Below are 19,196 nucleotides of genomic sequence, written 5' to 3' on the forward strand. Positions count from 1 at the left end.
AAGAATCTCTGAACCAGCTGTTAGGGAATTGGGAAAAAGTCCCAGACGTAGGTAGCACTCACTGGTTCATGTATTTACTCACACAGCATTGTGTGGGGTTCTAGGTGCTGGGAAGCGAAGAAAAATAAAAGTCTAGTCCCAACCTTTGGGGAATACTGTGCGGGAGACAGACTTGTAAACAGACTTCTGATGGTTCAGGGTTTGCAAATAAGAACCATTGCCCTTCCAACATATGTTTATTGATCCTTTATTATATTCCAGATTCTCTTCTAGGTACTGAGAATAATACAGTGAACAAAGCCTGAAAGATGAAACAAAGATGAAATGCCTCTTTATAGAGCTTACATTCCAGTTAGGGGTGATGGAGGTGGGGAATGGATACAGATAGTGAGTAACAGTCAATATATATTATGATAATAAAAGTCATGAAGTTAAACAGGTAAAAAAGAAATCACTGAAGTCCTCATTAATAAGGCTATATTTCAGCAGAGATCCAAAGGAAGTAAGGAATGAAACCAAGTGGATATCTGCAGAAGAATGTTTAACAATCACAGCTAATATTTATTGAGCATTTGCTACATGTCAGGTGTTCTTCTAAGCACTTTACATTGCTTAATGTATTTAATTCCCACAGAATTATATAAAGCAGATACACTTATTATCCCATTTTCATGTAACTCCCTAAGTTTGCAACTTAACTCTGAAGATCTTCCTCATGCACTGAGAAAATGTATTCATTCTGTACTAGAGTATAATTAAACCTCTTAATTCACAGTAAAATCATTTGAACATATGGTAGACTTTTAAAAGATACCCTGTTTTAGTATTTTCAAACACATCCTATCTGAAGACTATCAAAATGTTACTTGGTGGACATCTATAAGGAATTTAATAAATAATAAATAAATTCAATAAATTTATTAAACTGATTTTTCATTATCGTTGTTGGATAAGACAGTGCTTCGAGAATGGGGGTTAGGGGAGACAGGTCTGAATTATCACAAATTCTAAGTTAAAAATTTAAATGAAACTTAACCATGATGTTTATATTCTAAAGGAGAAGTTCAGTGACCAAATGGGAAACTAGCTTGAGAAACCTCTTAGAGGTCCCTCATTACAAAGAAAATAAGGAACCTTCAACACTTATAATTAAGAAGGGACATTTTGATGCATGTATGTGTATATTATGTGACATCCAAGAACATGTAACATACAAGGCATTATAGAATGTTTTCTACCCCATGATGAATTCAAAGATGCTTCATCAACTATTAAATGCCATAAAGCTCCCCTTACTAAAAAAAAAAAAAAAAAAAAAAAAAAAAGCTCCCCTTACTATTAGAAAGAGGAACTTTGGTCAAAGGAGCAGGTTTCCTCCTGCTGGTAAGATGTATTGCCTCCTGATGGAATACTGTGATTTCCATGACATGTACAAATTTATTTCTTTTTTACAGGTACCCCACTTATGAATTTATTAGTGATAACTCTATCTCTTGGTCAGCTGGGCTACACAATCGATACACAGAAAATTCACTTCGGGGTGTGATCCTGGATATACACTTTCTCTCCCAGGCGGACTTCCTAGTGTGTACTTTTTCATCCCAGGTAAGTGATAGCAGGACATGTTTAAATGGCCAATATTTTTTTGGTCATATTGAGTTCAGGAAGTTCTTGGGGTGTGTGTGTATGTGTGTGTGTGTGTGTGTGTTTAATATTATCATGACTCAGGTGCAAGAGATCATCAGGGGATGATCTCTTCTGTGAAAGAATGGGAAGATTCCCTACCTTCCCCCCAAAAAACAATAGGTATTTAGATATTTAGTTGCTTACAAGCAATCGTTGAATATATCTCCAATAAAACCAGCTATTGGAATTGTTTAAACTACATGGCTTGTTCACAGCATTTAACCAGAATAGCAAGTAAGTAAACTTACTTAATACTTTCTGATTTTGCAGGGGCACCTGGGTGGCTCAGTCAGTTGAGCTTCCAACTCTTGGTTTCAACTCAGGTCATGATGTCAGGGTCATGAGATCAAGCCCCATGTAGGGGTTCCATGCTCAGCTCATGATCTACTCAAGATTCTCTCACCCTCCCCCTCCGCCCTTCCCTCTGCTGGTGTGCCCTCTCTTTCTCTCTCAAATAAATAAATAAGATCTTTTTTAAAAAAATACCTTCTGATTTTATATAGTCAGTATGCAACCAGAATCCATCCACTTCTACACATTGATGTGCTGATACTGAGAGGCTTAAATGCCAAGCATTGTGTCTCACGCAATTGCTTTATAGAAAATAAAGTGTCAATGTAATTCTTTTTCAAGTCCTATTACATTTCTACCAAGCAAAAAGCTGTACATTAAATTTAAGCAATACCATGTTACAATCATTCTTTGAGTTTAATTGTTGCAGATAATTATATGTTATGTGCTTTGTGTATTTGTTTTTATGAGTGGTCCAATCAGCCTTGTATACATAGTGGAATACCAGCATAGAAATATTTATTGTTGGTTTTATCCTGCTCTCATTTATGTGCATATTATTGGTTAGTTCATTCAACAAGCTGTTAAATGACTATTTGTGCTCAGAATTATATTAGGTGTGGAGAGGATTTCCAGGGAGAGTGAAGATATAGATCTTACCCTGGTCCAGAATCTAGTGAGCAAAATATTCACATGAAATAACCGGAGAGTAATTACCAAAAAATACAGATCATGTAAGATAAATATTTGCCTAAAAGCTTAGAAGAAACAGAAAAAAGAAAATGTGAAAAGGAAGGCCGCACCATTTTCATGGGAGTATACTTCAGAGAATATAAAGAAAGGGACATTATTTTTAATTTTGTGACAATGCACATTGTCTCAGTGGAATGGTGATATGATTATTGGAAAGTTACCTACCCCCGCAAAGGCTATGAGGTTCTTCAATATGAAATAAGAACACAACTTTCTACCCGGAACAGAAGTCACATAGCAGTAGTCCTAGTTGAAACAGAAAACTTCTTGGCCTTCAAGTTCCCACAAAAGCATCCACTGCTGACATTTTTTCCCTAACAGGGATAAGGATCCGCTCCCTTTTCTATTCTCTTGGTGGGTAGACAGGAGGAGTTAGAAATATGTGGTCACTCCCAGATGTTATTGAGCATCTGACTCTATGCCCACCTGATCGACAGAATGACCAGAACCACCTCTACACATTTTTGAGTGCTTATTGTTTGAATGAGTGAAGCTAGAGTCATTTTCCCCAGATACACCACTTCCTCTGTAGGCGCAGATGTCAGGCCTGTCTAAAGTCTGTTCCCGTTGTCCAGGGTTTCTCAGCCTGGACACTTTTCGCATTACAGGCAGGTACTTTGTTGTGAGGTGCTGTCTTGGGCGTTGTACGATGCTCAGCAGCATCCCTGGCCAGTAGCACGCCCCCTCAAGTTGTGACAACTGAAAATGTCTTCAGATATTGCCAAATACCCCGCAGCAGTGGGGAAGACAAAAATGCCTTTGTTGAGAATCACTGCTATAGTCATAAAGCTTGAAAATTAAATAAATATATACACGTCTGAACACTTAGCAGCCTTACATGTGGACAGACACTGAGACTTACAGGCCTGTGCTCTGTTGTGCTTTCCTTCCAGCCCTCCTTAATAATACCATGAAGCTCATTCTAGAAAGAAAATCCTTTTATTTTTATTTTTTTTCCTTTTCAAGGATGTGCTATAGAATTTTTGATTCTTATAACCTCATGACTCTAATTTTGACCCAGACCCCTGTTACTTAGTGATAGCAGAAATCTGTCCAAGCTTGAGGGGCATATTGTTCATACTACTTTGTTCTATTTTGTGCATAATATCAATCGCAGTGTGTTCTCCAGACCTCAGGTTCAGAGAAGTCATTCATATGAAGAAAGACTGGTGCTGAGAGGACTGTTTTCCTCCAAAGGAATGAGATTTGTGCTTATATATTATATAGTTTGTAATAACTCTTGATAAGTCAGACAAAGTTCATCCAAAATAACTTCTGTTCATTTGAACCAAGGCAAAACTCAAACCAGTATCTTGTATCTCAAAATAGACTTGAATACCTCAGAAAATTTTATGTGAGGGTTCAGAATAAAAGTTTGACAGTAAAAATACCTTTCATTTATATATTGAGTAGCGGTTTAGTAAATGTGATCACAGCCATTATCCCATACCTTTCTTGATGATTATCAGCTGTAGCATTTGAAATGATGGAATAATTCCACGTTCACTGATAAATCTTTGGGCTTACCTGTATTCCAGCATTTTTTGCAATTATTTTTAGAAAAAAAAATGGGTTTAGTATGGTTCAATATTTTTGCACTATGAATGAAATTGGTTGCTTGATTGTAGAGGTTCTCTTGCTGTAAACCAAAATTGGAATTGTTTGAAATTGCCCAGAAATGTCTCATCATCATCCAGTGGAATGTGAGAGAAAGTCACTGATAGCATCAAAATGCCAAGCCACTGACTCCTAGCCAGAGAACAAGAATGAGACAACACGGACTCTGGAATCAGACTGCGTTTAAATCTAACTTTGAGCACTTAGTATCTGGGTGACATTTGAACAAATTAGCCTATCACTGACCTTTTTCCCCTGGCCTATAAAACAGTAGCACTTAGTGCATAGAGTTTTTGTGATGATTAAAAGTTATATGTAGGGTACCTGGGTGGCTCAGTCAGTTAAGTGTCTGCCTTCAGCTCAGGTCATGATCTCAGAGTCCTGCATCAGGCTCCCTACCTACTGAGGAGTCTGCTTCTCCCTCTGCCCCTCCCCACCACTTGTGCTCTCTCTCTCTGCCAAATAAATAAAAAGATCTTTAAAAAAAAAATAAAAGTTATATGTAAAGCCCCGAGAATAATACTTAGCAATATATTAAATACAATGTTAGCCACTATTGTTATTTATATAGGGGAAAGTATAGCAATACCTTTGTGTGTTAGAGAGACTCTACAGTATTTATTTTATTTTCTCTTATTTATTTTTCTTTTATTATTTATTTATTTTAACAACCTTTTTTCAGCTCCATTTCAGACCACACACTCTCGTGTTTTGGAATGTGAAACATGCTGTTCAAGGACTTCTTACTCCTGCTTATGGTCATGGGTGATGCTTAGATTCCACTGAATAATCATGTACGTTGTACGTGTATAACAATCCTTTGTTAAGAAGAATAGCCAGAGGGCGCCTGGGTGGCTCAGTCAGTAAGCATCTGACTCTTGGTTTCTGCTCAGGTTATGATCTCAGGATCTTGAGATCAAGCCTTGCCTTGGGCTTGGAGCTCAGCAGGAAGTCTGCTTGAGATTCCCTCTCTCTACCTCTCCCTCTGCCCATTCCCGGCTCACACACTCTTGTGCGCTCTCTCCCTCAACTCTAAAATAAATAAATAACTCTTAGAAAAGAAAAAGAAGAAGAAGAAGAGTAGCCAGTAACATTCAACATTTTGAATTTCTCTGTGCCAGTGTACCTCAACTCTTGTATTTAGCTTATTGAAAAAGAATATCACCATATAGTATAAATTTTCAGAAAACAAAGCTCTTCATTCCCAAAGGGTGAATGATAAGTAATAATAGTATTTGCTTTAACAAATGCAAGTAAAATTGTGTATGTGTCAACTTTAGGGAAATTAATCTGCAGACGTTCTTATTTATGCCATAGGCATGTGGGAAATGGGAGAGGACTAAACTGTTACATCCAGAAGGGTGACAAAAGAATAAAACATTGAGAAACAAATCTCAGCCCAGAATAAAACATGGACAGCCGATTCAAACTTTCCTCAATGATAAAATCATAGTTCAGGAGATTATTAGAAAGTGACAAAGAGTTTAATATCTTCTTCATAATGCTTTGACAACCCTGCAGTTTTGTCTCCTGGGTCCAGTCCTTTGAGGACTATTTCTCTATAAGACAATAGTGAGAAAGAGTTTATCTGTTGACTGTGAGCTACAGTAGGCAATATTGGAAGAGTGAAATGCCATGCCAGAAGGAAAAATGCAAGACTTGATTGATGTTTGAGAAACTGCAGGCACAAATATCACGGCACTTAATCAGGATTCTTCATTACATTTTGGACGCATCTCCCTCAGTCTCAGGACTTCTAATCTTTCTTGGTTTGATATCCGTAAGTGAGATCTGGGAATTCTCTCTCCTTAAGTGAAGTTTTTTTAAGCAAATAATATGACTTGACTCTCTAATTTTGTCACTATTGTTGCTCTTAGTTTTCTGAATCCCTTCATCAGAGCTATTTCTCAAAGCCAGGTTTGTCCTAAAAGCCTCATAAATTGAAGAGAACAATCCTCAAGATTTAATTTGAAAATTAGAGGCAATATTAACATTTTCCAAGAACATCGTAAGTTTTGAAAGCTATGCAATCACATTCCAAACTATTCTGCTAAGTACTCTAATCTTGTTCTCTGTTACTGGAAGTTGCCTATACCCAAAGCATCTACTTTTTCACTTATTTTCCAATTCATAAAACCATCTTAAATATGAAACACAGTAATTATAGTTGGTGAAATAGCAGTTGTTATTCAGTTGTACTCAGTTGTAGATGGGCTAAATATCAGAAAGTTTTTTGTTTTTTTTTTTTTAATAATCAGGTTTTGGAATCAGTTTTTATTACCCTGGAATCTGATTTACAGAAATTGTTGTAGATGCTCACTTTAAAGGCTTTGGGTAATCAGCATTTTTTTAAGGAGCAATCAACATTGTTCAATAGTTTTAACCATTAAAATCACAATAGGACAAAATTACTTTTTTTCCCTGTAGACACTTTCCTTTTTCATGCTTAATACAAAATTCTCTTGGCACTCTCTCTCATCTAGTTCCAAATCCACATACAACATTCCTGTCCTCCTTAACCTCTGAGTCAGATTTTCGAAAGCCCAAAGGGAAAAATCATGTACTACATTCATTTTATTCTAGACAGATGACTCTGGATAGGAATTTCCATTGAGGTAAGGCCCATGAAAGAACAGTGGATGCTGTTCTCTGGTTGAATAACAGAACAAAGTAGTTTACAGGAAAAGTGCATACATCTCTTAGAATCACCCAGGGAGACAAGAACCTACTTCCCACTTCTCACACTAGGAGATCCTCCTGGTCCCATCTCTTTTGACAAAAAAACAAGATCCAATCTGCTCTGAGAAAGCTTTGAAGGCTCTTATAAACTCAGCTGGTTGCTTCTCAGGGATAAAATTCAAGTTAATGAAACTTCCTCTCCTTTTTAATTTTTTTTTTTTAATACAGTTGCATCTTGTGTTTTATCCTTTGGCAGCATTTTTGCTCTTATCCATTAGTGTGTGCTTAGTGGTGTTCTAAATGATAGAGTGACATGAAATAAATGAAGTAAAACTTACTACATACAGCCAGCCACTGCTTTCAAACCAAAGGGTTTGCCTCTCTCAGTCATGCTACCTGTCCAGTATCAAACTGAGTATTGATATCAGCTGAAAGCCTTCATTTACCTGTCACACAATTGGGATTGGTAAAGCCCACAGAGGAAGCCAAAGGTAATTAAATGCAAACATTAACACCATAGTCATCTTTCTAGCCCTTCGCAGTAAACTGCTGCGTGGTAAATACAGAGAAATCGTTTTAGCCACTAAGAGTGTTATATGTGGCTCTTAGGGGTTAAATATCACTCATGGACCTGCATTTCCACTGCTGGGCTAGTATTATGCATGAAGCAGTATTCATTCAACAGATACTTTCTGAGCACCTACTATGTGACAGTACTAGGTACTTATCCTAAGACAGTTTAGTGTGTTGGAGACCTGGAAAGAATTTTAATTGTAACTCTACCATTTACTAGCTCATTCCCCTACCCACCCCCACTTTTTTTTTTTTTTAATTAATCTTTCTGGGGCTTGTTTCTTCAGCTATAAAATACTGATATTAGGGGCGCCTGGGTGGCTCAGTGGGTTAAAGCCTCTGCCTTCAGCTCAGGTCATGATCCCAGAGTCTTGGGATCGAGCCCCGCATCGGGCTTTCTGCTCAGCAGGGAGCCTGCTTCCCCGTCTCTCTCTGCCTGCCTCTCTGCCTACTTGTGATCTCTGTCTGTCAAATAAATAAATAAATAAAACATTAAAAAAAAATACTGATATTAATAGCAACCATCTCATAGGGTTACCATTATTATGATAAAGGATAAAAGGCCTTGTATCAGCCCATCTCAGTGTCTGACATTTGTACCATTTGTTTTTCTTTGGCTTAAGAAAATACGTATGTTGTCCATAGGTTAACACTTTATGGATACCAAAATATAAGCTGATTATTAGGATTATCCTCCAAAAGAAAGTGGGTCTCTAAGGGTGTGGGACTGAAGGCCATGTTTTTATGAGGGTGAGATATTAATATTGAAGAGGAGGAAATACATCAGGACTCATTACTACAATGTGGTCATCCCAAGGGCAATGCAAGCTCCTGCATTTCTGGCTAGAGATAATTGAAGAGTGGGTAAAGGGGCCCTGAAAAAAACAAAAACAAAACAAAACAAAAATCCTGTCAAGTTTGCCCAAGGCTTGCCTTGGTCTTGTGTTTTATCTTTCTGGTGTTAGAATCCAAATATGGAGATCAGGATCTACAAGAGAAAATATGCTTAGGCGTTAACAGGCATATACAAACTGCCTCCATTCAAAATGGGAATCAACCACTTAATAATAGTGTAACCTTGGGCAAATTCCTTAACTGACCTTTGAGGTTCCAAAAAGGTGTCAACAGGAAACTGGGAAGGACGGGCCTATATCCTTCCTACAAAGTCCAAGAGAAGACAGAAACAGTCAAGTACCCCACATATCCTGAGGCTGAGAAATAAAACTTCGATGGAAAAGAGGGACAACCGAACTCAGTTCAAATCTTTTGAGCCAAACAGATGAAGAAAGTAGATGAAGTAAAATGAGCATGATAGAATTTTATGGAGCTACTTAGAGGGTTAAATTCAACAATACCTAAAAACAATGTCTGACAGCAAAAACTCTGAAAATACTGGCCTCTGTTGTTGTCACTATATTTTGCTATTATTGGAGCTGCTTTGTTTTAATTATTTAGTTTCTTCCTTTCCAGAGTCTCCACTTGATTTTGCTTGTCCCCTGTGGGCCTTCGGCTGACTTTGGAATTCCTATTCCAAAATTTCTTGACCCTAATTTTGTAACAGTCTCAGTATTCTACCAGTGATCTCAATTGTACCATGACATCCCCAAATCCCCAATGTAAAATTAGTTTGTTGATGGCGTAGTAGGCTTGCAAGCCAAGTCGTTGTCTTGGTTCTATGACTAGTTGAAATTGTAGCACTAGAGTTGGGGCCGATCACTTACTCTTCTTTTTATTTTAGTCCGTATTTGCAAAATTTAAAATATTTTCTAAACTTAGTTTCATTTGCAAATTACATATGGCATATGAAAAGTGTTCCTGCAGTTCCTGAAATTCAGATTCTTTAAGAAGTTAAGGTGATGCTTAACCTAACCAGATTTCGTTTGCTCATAGTAGTTAAGGATGAGCAGCATCTCCATTTAGTTTTTGATCTCATAAATACAAGAGTTTTAAAGGACTGCTGGGTAATCCTAATTTTGTTCCACTGAGCAGGGTAACAATTACTGTTAGTAGTATCATTTTTAATAAATGCAAAAGTATTGGCATAGTGACAATAAAGCTTTATTAACTGAGACAATCACAACTGGAGATTTGGGAAAATTTGACTTGAGTTCTCTGTTCACAATGATTTATAATCGAAGAATTTTCTCCTCCTCCTTCTCTTCTCCTCCATCTTCTTTTAAGATCTTATCCATTTATTTGAGAGAGAGAGAGAGAGCAAGAGAGGGAACACAAGCAGGGGAAGCGGGAAATGGAGAAGCAGGCTTCCTGCCTGAGCAGGGAGCCCGATGCAGGACTCAGTCCCAGGACCCTGGGATCATGACCTGAGCCGAAGGCAGACACTTAACTGTAAGGTTTTATAGGTGAGATAAACACGACACCAGGCGAGGTAGGCACAAGGCAAGATTTATTAAAGGCACTCCCCGGCGAAGTTTCAGGGCTCAGGAGAAGGGGAGCCAGGAAAGTCGCGCCAGGAGGAGGTGGGCACCCTCAGACAATATTCCTCTATTCCTCAACTCTGAAAAGGGGAGTGGGGGAAGTCGCACTGGGAGGGGGTTGACGGGCCCAGGTAGGGCCTGGGCTCACATCCATATATGGTAGGGTATTTGGTGATCGGAGGTATGGGGTGGGGGGTCCTGATACTTCTGTTTCCTGCATAGGTATCGGGTTACCTATGGAGACAACCTGGGCATACATCCTTTTGGTGGGAGAGTTAAGGGTTAAGGAAAGGTGGGTGGGGGGGCAGGGAGGCTGGAAGACGGCGGGACACAGCGGTCATTTTTACTGTTCCTCCTGCTCCCAGAGCCCACCAACCTAACATTAACGACTGAGCCACCCAGGCACCCCTGAAAGAATTTTCTAAGCAAAATGATAGTATTCTCTCTTCTGTCTTCACCTATTCTTAGAAAAGTTCCCGAAACCCATTTACTGTATAACGTATTTAGTAATTGCTTAAAATGTTACTCCCTATGAAAATCGTTATAAACTTTGTCACCGTGCAGCAGGCTCAGTGTACAAAGTTCATATTGTGGAATTTCAGCAGCCATCCAGTGGGCATAGTAGGTACTCTTTGGACAGAAGAATCTTTTTTCTTTTTTTAAGATTTTATTTAGTTATTTATACAGAGAGAGTGATCACAAGTAGGCAGAGAGGGCAGGCAGGCGGGGGGCAGGCTCCCCGCTGAGCAGAGAGCCTGATGCTGGGCTAGATCCCAGGACCCTGAGATCATGACCTGATCTTAACCCACTGAGCCACCCAGGTGCCCCGGACAGAGGAATCTTTTAAGTAGACTTAAATGCATCAGGGAGTTGCATCTTCACCAAAGCAAGTCTGTCTTACTTTAGTTCTAGAATGCTAATACCTAGATTATATCAAGGTTATGTCCCCATATCTAGGGCTCTTAAAACTCTTTAGAACAGAAATGACAGAAATGTTTTAGTTCACTTCCCAATGCTAGTTGATTGTCAATAATTACATGAATTTCTATTGAGAAGAGTTCTGAGATTAAGTCAAACCTAGCAAAAAAGAGTATGTGATTGACTGAGACTCAATGAGGGGAAGGGGGGGTGTGTAGCAGCAGTAAAGTATTTATAATCCTGATGCTCAACCTTAAAATTCTTCAAGGGCACAAATGAGGTCTTACTCATTTTTCTATCACCAGGGCCCAACATGAGGTATACTGTTTGACTCTTAATAAATGTCGATTAAAATTAACTGATTCATATTCTTAAAGTACTTTGCATTATATATATTTTTTTTCTCCAAGAGACTTTAGTTATAGTAATCTTTTATGTTTTGTTTTGTTTTTTTAAGATTTTATTTATTTATTTGTCAGAGAGAGTGAGAACAGGCAGACAGAGTGGCAGGCAGAGGCAGAGGGAGAAGCAGGCTCCCTGCAGAGCAAGGAGCCTGATACAGGACTCGATCCCAGGACCCTGGGATCATGACCTGAGCCGAAGGCAGCCGCTTAACCAACTGAGCCACCCAGGCATCCCAGTAATCTTTTATGTTTAAAAAAAAAAGAGAGAGAGAGAGAGACAATTATGCACAAAGATGAAGAATGAATTGTACCATACCTGAGAGCAAATGGACTAAAAACCTGTGACTAGAATCTACTACTTCTCATCTTCTCAGTCCTAGTCCTGGTCTAGTCCTAGTCTATTTGGCCAAGGGCCTTCAGATTGATATAAAGGAGATTTTATGTATACTAACATTTTTTTTTTTTTCATTCTTTCCCAAGGTCTGTCGAGTTGCTTACGAAATCATGCAAACACTTCATCCTGATGCTTCTGCAAACTTCCATTCTTTGGATGACATCTACTATTTTGGGGGCCAAAATGCACACAACCAGATTGCCATTTACCCTCACCAACCTCGAACAGCAGATGAAATCCCCATGGAACCTGGAGATATCATTGGTGTGGCTGGAAATCATTGGGATGGCTATTCAAAAGGTGTCAACAGGAAACTGGGAAGGACGGGCCTATATCCCTCCTACAAAGTCCGAGAGAAGATAGAAACAGTCAAGTACCCTACATATCCTGAGGCTGAGAAATAAAACTTCGATGGAAAAGAGGGACAACTGAACTCAGTTCAAATCATTTGAGCCAAACAGTAGATGAAGACAACCCTGACCTTACAACACATGGTGAAATGAGTAAATAACTTCAAGCACCAGGAGCAACTGGAAATGACAGATGCTTCACTGGTGGAATTACTCTTTAACGAGGGCTACAGCGCCCTTAAACTCATGCACAGTCCAATAATGTACTCACATATAACATACAAACAGGCTGTTTTCTACTGTGCCCCTTCTTTAAAGATTATGTCCTCATGAGACAAACACTGCCACATTGTGTAATTTAAGTGACACAGACATTTTGTGTGAGACTTCAAACATGGTGCCTATATCTGAGAGACCTACGTGACCTAACGAGAAGACCCGAATAGCTCCCTACTGTGGGGAGGTTGATTCTTAGCCAGTGGTGCTATTGTAACCACTGAATTCACTCCAGTCAGCAGATTCAGAATGAGAATGGATGTTTTTGTCTGGATTTTTTTTTTTAAGTAATTGCATCAGTTCATCCACTTCATCATTAATAAGTGAAGGGTACATCAGAAAATAAAATATTCACACTCCATTAGAAACTTTTGTAAAACAATGCCATGAACGGATCTTTAGTACTCAATGTTTCTGGACATTCTCTTTGATAACAAAATAAATTTTAAAAAGAGGAATTTTGTAAAGTTTCTAGAATTTTCCATTGTTGGATGATGCAATGTGGTCAGCTTTACAGTTTCCTAGTTTTTCTGCTTTTTTTTCTGTTTCTGATTACCTACTCAGTTCTTAGGTCAAACAGTCATTAGTCCATTTTAACACTGAAAACTGAATTTAGTTGATATGCATTACAGAGTTAAGAGGAATACACTCTGGGTACTTTTATTTTCTTATTTTGGGAATTGTTTATTTTTTTAATTGAACTAAATCACACTTCTTGTCACAGAGGAACTGTCACATCCATTTCCAAAACAATTTCAGGCTCGATGGTAACATTTCTTATTGTGGCTATTGTCAACTTTTTGTGGGTTGAGTCCTGTTGTTTTATCGAGGAAACAATATGTGCCCTTTCTTATCATGTTCTGATTTTGAGAGCACCAGGTTGAGAAGCTGACTCTGTTTCTCAAGTACATAGCTCATAGTATATAGAATTTGCTGGAGTGGAACCAGTGTGAGACCCAAGATGGACTTGGGGTTAGCTCTTCCAAATACTTCTTTTAGTACTTCCATGAGAGAATCACTTCAAAAGATAAGACTTTGATGCCCTCCCTATGCTTTCTTTCTGAACATCACTCTTCTTGTAGAGACACTTCCTATATTCAGTAGCCTGCCTCCTTTAGATGAATGGCAAGAACATTTCACAGCATGTGTTCTACCTTCTGAAAGAAGAATTTGATCCATTGAGAACCAGTAGCAGGCCTGGTGTTGAATATCAGGAATGCCAAGCAGAAAAGCTGTCTTTCACATCCTCACTAAATGAAAATATCTATATGTCAAATCTCCCCACCAAACTTCCCTAAATTCTTTCTACCTCTCTTGTCAAGTCTCCTAAAGAGCAAAAACTAATTACCTATAGTGTCAGCAAGCAACTTTGAATTTAGTTTTAGTACAAATAAAAGTCATTTGAAATAAAAATCTCCCACTGAACAGAGGTACTTTTGAATATGAGTTACTTCTTTTTTTTTTTTTTTTTTAAGTAGGTTGTACACCCAGTGTGGAGCTTAAACTCATGACCTTGAGATTGAGGGTCACAGGCTTTACTGACTAAGCCAACCAGGCACCCCTGAATAAAGTTATTTCCTAATTTCCAACTCATTTGTCATCACAATGTCAGTAGCCATGGGTTACTAATGATAGTATATATTCCTCTGCTTATAATTTCTTTGCTGAGATTTCCTGTTTTTATTCATTACAAGCATTTTACTTTATAGAACGTAGCAGGACATAACTACTTTAGAATTCCTTTTTGCTAAATCCAACATCAGAATCCTCTCAGAGTTGGTCTCCATTGTTTGTCTTTTCTCTAGAGAAAGAGTCTTATTTTTCAGGTTCTTCAAATGCTGACTAATTTTTAGATTGTTTACAACTGAATGTTGTGAATGCTTGTGTTGTGGATTCTGTTATATTCCTCTGAACACAGTGCTGATTTTTTATTTTATTTTATTTTATTTGTATTAGCAGATATTTTAACTTAATTGGACTCACACTGTAAATTGTGTTTTGGGCCACATCTCAAATCCCAATTCAGTTTTTTTATCTTTAGATGGAGTCTGCTGTGCATGTGTGTGGTTCAGGGACCCACCAGAGATTTGCATAGAGTTCATAGAATTTAAGTTTGTCTTTTCTTTGGTTCTTTTCTTCTGAGGTTTTCCCCCCTCACTTTCTAGCAGCTGTGGTTCCTCTGATTCTTCAACTGCAGTTTTCAGTCAGCCTAAAAGCCATAAGAATGGGAATTCACCTTGTGCCATTTCCTTCTTCTAAGTTTCAACCTGTCTCGAAAGTTTGCCTGCTTGTTTTGTTCGTTCTCCAGTGACTTTGGGTAGGTTTTTGTTTTGTTGTTTTTTTGTTTTTGTTTTTGTTTTTTGCCTAGTTTATAGTTGTTCTCAGTAGGTGTCCAGAAAGTGCTTAAACGCCACCATACCAGAAGTGAAACTCTGAGGCAGAGACTTAAAATGAAGAAGCAGGGTGTGGGAGGAAGGAACATAGTCCTGTGACAGCCTGGTTAGACTCTAGCCTTAATAGCTAAGCAGCCAGTAGCTTCAGGCAGGAAGGAAGATGAAGAATTAACCAAATTATTAAACCTGCAGATGTGAAGGGCTAATGAAAACTACTCACCACATCTTCCTGAAAAGCTTTTCTGAGCCCCTTTTTTGCAAATCATGTACATGGTGTTGATTCCTCTGTTACACACTGCCTTGTGGGAAGGGCTGACATTTCCTCACCACTGGTGTACTTTTTCCACTAGGACATGGTACTTAAAAACTGCATGATTTTGAATTGAGTAACCAGTGCTAGATTCGGAAGGCTTGGGTCTTTTCTTTGTTATAAGACCCATTTCTGAAGAAGCCTTACCAGAACCAAATGAGTAGCCTGGGCTAACTGAATGTAGACACCAAAATCCTGCGTATTAATGACTAGAGGTTACAATAGGTCTTACCACAGATCTCCTGTTCCTGCCACTGAAGTTGGAGTTGGTGCTGAGCTGTGCCTGCTGTGAAAGGGCTCCCAGTTCCAATCCAGGGTTTCCTGGTATCGCAAGTGAGGGACCAAATAGATGCTTCCCTCTCTTGAGCTTTAGTTTTTCCTATTATATACAGCCGAGCCTGTCTCCTGGGTTTCCTCCTTAAATCAAGAATATGAACTGAGCTTCTGAGAGGGTTGAATGTAACAAGAGAAAAAGCACACTTAAACACAATCTCATGAAATGTTATATTTAGTTCTGAGAGATTACAATTACCAAAGAATCAATAAGCAGGAAAAGTACTTGTCCAAATGGTGCACTAGAAAAATCTCTGCCTCAGTAAGAAACCTCTCTTAGTTGAGGGGCAACAGACAAGTCCTCTTTGACCACAGCCAACTGCCTGATACTTCATTTGTGCTCCCAGGAAGGCTATGCGATAGCCAGGATTGATAGGCCTCTATAGAACAGATGTGTGGCTTGGGAATCAATGAATTTGGGGACTTGGTTATGACACCCAAATATATGCCAAATACAGGCTCTAGGGAATTTTTAAATGCAGTGTCCACAGGGACACACAAAGGAGAGTTTGCCTCTCTTCCCACTGGTTTCTGGCAGCATTCTCCCTCATAGAAACATGGAGGAGCTAGTCCAAGATCTTTGTCAGGGCAGAGGGAAGCCTTGGTAAGTTCTTGACTTCAGCTGTCATTGACATTATGTGTGTTTTATCCTTGCCCTTTGACAGTGGGTTCATTTTTGGTTATTTCTGCAAGTCAGAATTTCTGACTCTGGGTACCTGCTCAGCATTTCAGCCTTGCCGTCTCCAATCCAGTTCAGTTGCCATCGTCTTTCTCCTTATCCTTAAATTAGACAATCTTGATTTTGTTTCCCACTACCTTTACAGAGAATGATCTCATGTGTTTCTCTTGTTACTGTTCCATTCCTTATGCAGTTCCTATCTTAGTTACTTACACTGTAGTTCTGTCTTGGACATCTCCAAGGTATAATGGGAACCAAATATTCCCCTGGAGAGTTTTAGGTAAGATATTCCTGGACTTGAGGTATAATGAAGCTATGATACTGTGTGTTTGTGTCTAAGCTAAAGATTTCAAATATTTTCACAAATCAGTGTTACTACACTGAAGTGGAGCATGGCCAGGACATCCTTTGTGTGACACTATGTTCATCTGGACAGAGCCTGCACTTTTTTAAAAGCCATGAAGGCCATGGCCATAATCATTTGGCGTTTGGGAAGAGAGCCAGAAAGAGAGTTCTGAGCTTCTGCTGACCTTCTGCCATCCGTAAATGTTCTCTATGACCTCTCCTCCAGCATCAGGGTCTCACAGAGGCTCTCATTCCTTAAATGCCTGTGTGGGTAGAGGAAAGACCATTAACAAAGGAAAAAGCAGTATGTTCATAACCCAGCTGCATATGCGAGTGTCTGGAGGTTGGGAATGTACAGTGCTTTGTACAGAAAGCACAGAGAGTTTAGACTGTAGGTTTGGTCATTCCTTACTGAGGAATGCTGGGACTTTGAGTTTCTGGCTCGTCTTCACTTCTGTCCTGGCTTGCAGCCCCTAAGAATTGGAGCAGAGGCAGAAGTTCTCAGTTTTATTTCTTTGTCATAGTGCCTACTAGCAGGTAATATACGTGGATCTCAGATCCTCTAGGGGAAAGAACAACAGTACTGTAGACCCTTGAACAGTGTAGGTCCACTTACATGTGGGGTTTTTTTTTAATAAATACAGTATGGTACTATGAAATATATTTACCCTTCATTATGACTTTCTTAAATTCATCTTTTCTCCAGTTTACTGTAAGAATACAGTATATAATACATAAAATATAAAAAATATCTGTTAATCAATTGTTTATGTTACTGGTAAGGCCTGGTCAAGTAGACTATTAGTAGTTAAGTTTCAGGGGAGTCAAAAGTTATTTATGGGTTTTCAATTGCATGGGGGGCTGGTGCCCCAACCCCCACATTGTTCAAGGGTCAACTGTGCTCATTGAGGATCACTGAGCTGGAATTCAGAACAGCTAGCCTTGTGATTTTGGCTCTGCTATTAAATGTGAACAGGTCAGATAGTTTTTCAGCTCTCCATTTACTTCTTTGGAATGAATTGCTTGGATTTAATCAGGTTCTAAAAGTGTTTATTGTCTGGTTGGATTCTACTCCTCAGCCTCAGCTTCAGCTGATTATTGTCCCAAGGACAGAATATGGCCAGATATTTGTTTTTCAAGACCAGCAAAATCTATTTGTTTTGCACCATCTTCAAATTTTTAAATATTAACAGCTAATTCAACAAATACATAAAACACTAAGGGGAGCAAATAAGACATCTGTAGTTATTTTGGCCCATGGTCCATTGGTTTACAATCTCTAGATCTAGAAAGTTCTTTCCTAACTTCAAGATTCTATCTCTGCAAAGGATTGGTAATATGGGTAACAGCCGAATAATGCTTTCAGATTCAGTTGCCACACATGTCCCAATTCTTTATTAATATCTGCTTGATTGGCTCTTATCCTGGGCTCAGCAGTAACTTAGTATGCTGAAGGACAGCTCTGCTATGATAGCTCAGACCCTGGGCCCCTCTCAGACTTGGCCTTAAGGATCCAAAGTATCTCTATTTCAATTGCCTTGACCACCAATCTTGATTTCTTACACCAAGGCTTACAGACTGCCTGTGACTCAAGAGGCCACAAACTGAGATGCCACTTCAGGGAGTTCCTGTTATTTTTCTCCATTATACCCAAATATTAAGATACGAGAGTATGCTTCAAGTCTCTGGTCCTCAGTATAGAGAGAGATACTAGGGCTCTCGGTAGTCTTTGAGGAGACATGGTGAACTTGGAGATACTGAATGGTTGAAGATGAGCTGGTATTTCTGTTTCTGAAAATAAGATAGGTTACCAACATATAGATGGATATATTTGACAGTTATGAATGAGGTTTTGGACTCGATTATTAAAAAGCCAACAGCGGTAACAATGCGAGAACCAGACATACCAGACTAATCTTATTTCTTGTTTTCATACAGCTTTACAGTAATAAGAATGACAATACCAACATTTACTGATCACTTTCTGTGTGCCTGGGTTTTTCTAATTACTTTACTGGGTTAACATAATCACCATCATCATAAGGTAGGTACTATCGTTACCTTTTCTTTATTGACCAGGAGCCTGAAGAACCGAAGTCTTAAGTAATTTGCCCGTGATGATAAAGGTGGAGGGCAGTAGAGCTAAGATTCAAATGGAGCCTATCTGGCTTTCAACCACTTCAAGAATACTGTGTCTGTGCGTGCTGCCGTACTAAGATTTCAGCCTGGTATCAGTCATTTTATTGCAGACAAGACAGAACGGAGGCTGCATGAGCAGAAGCAGTTGTATGAAGAATTAGCTGTATTTACTCAGAAGCTTTGGTTAACTCAAGTCTCTGCTGGTTTGCCATAGAGCTCTACCCTGACTTGTTCACATAGTTTATTAATGCTTCGAAAAAGGACATTGATGGGAACAATATGACGTAATAGTCAGAAATCTGAGTTCTCTTGTCAATCTGCTTGGGTTCAAATCCTGGGTCTTCTACCTATTGGCACTGTGATCCTGAGCGAGTACCTTAACCTTTCTATACCTTCATTTACCCATTAACTAAATGAAAATAATAAGAGTAACTACTTCATAAGGTTTTTGTGAGAATTAGGTAAGTTAACATAAAAATCTCTTAGCCCAGTGCCTGGTACAAAGTTCAACAAATCGAGCTATTATTACTATTCTTAGTTCCTTGTTGTCAGATTTTTTTGGTGACTAAAAGTGGAGATAATAGCAAATTATACGGTTTGAATCAGGATCCCTAAAAGTTG

At 38.8% G+C, this 19,196-nt stretch overlaps 1 protein-coding gene across 9 annotated transcripts in view; it reads left to right on the forward strand.

The window, feature by feature from the left end:
- Positions 1-12,834, forward strand: part of FUT8 (fucosyltransferase 8) — a 391,770-nt gene extending 378,936 nt beyond the window's left edge. For all 9 annotated transcript variants that reach the window (XM_047736710.1, XM_047736711.1, XM_047736703.1 and 6 more), the window contains 2 exons: positions 1,455-1,605; positions 11,837-12,834. In XM_047736710.1, the coding sequence (XP_047592666.1) occupies positions 1,455-1,605; positions 11,837-12,154 (469 nt within the window). In that variant the 3' untranslated portion in view covers positions 12,155-12,834. The remainder of the gene's footprint in view (positions 1-1,454; positions 1,606-11,836) is intronic.
- The last annotated feature ends 6,362 nt before the right edge of the window (positions 12,835-19,196 follow it).

Source organism: Lutra lutra, chromosome 7 (genome assembly GCF_902655055.1).
Source record: "Lutra lutra chromosome 7, mLutLut1.2, whole genome shotgun sequence".
Taxonomy (NCBI): Eukaryota; Metazoa; Chordata; class Mammalia; order Carnivora; family Mustelidae; genus Lutra; species Lutra lutra.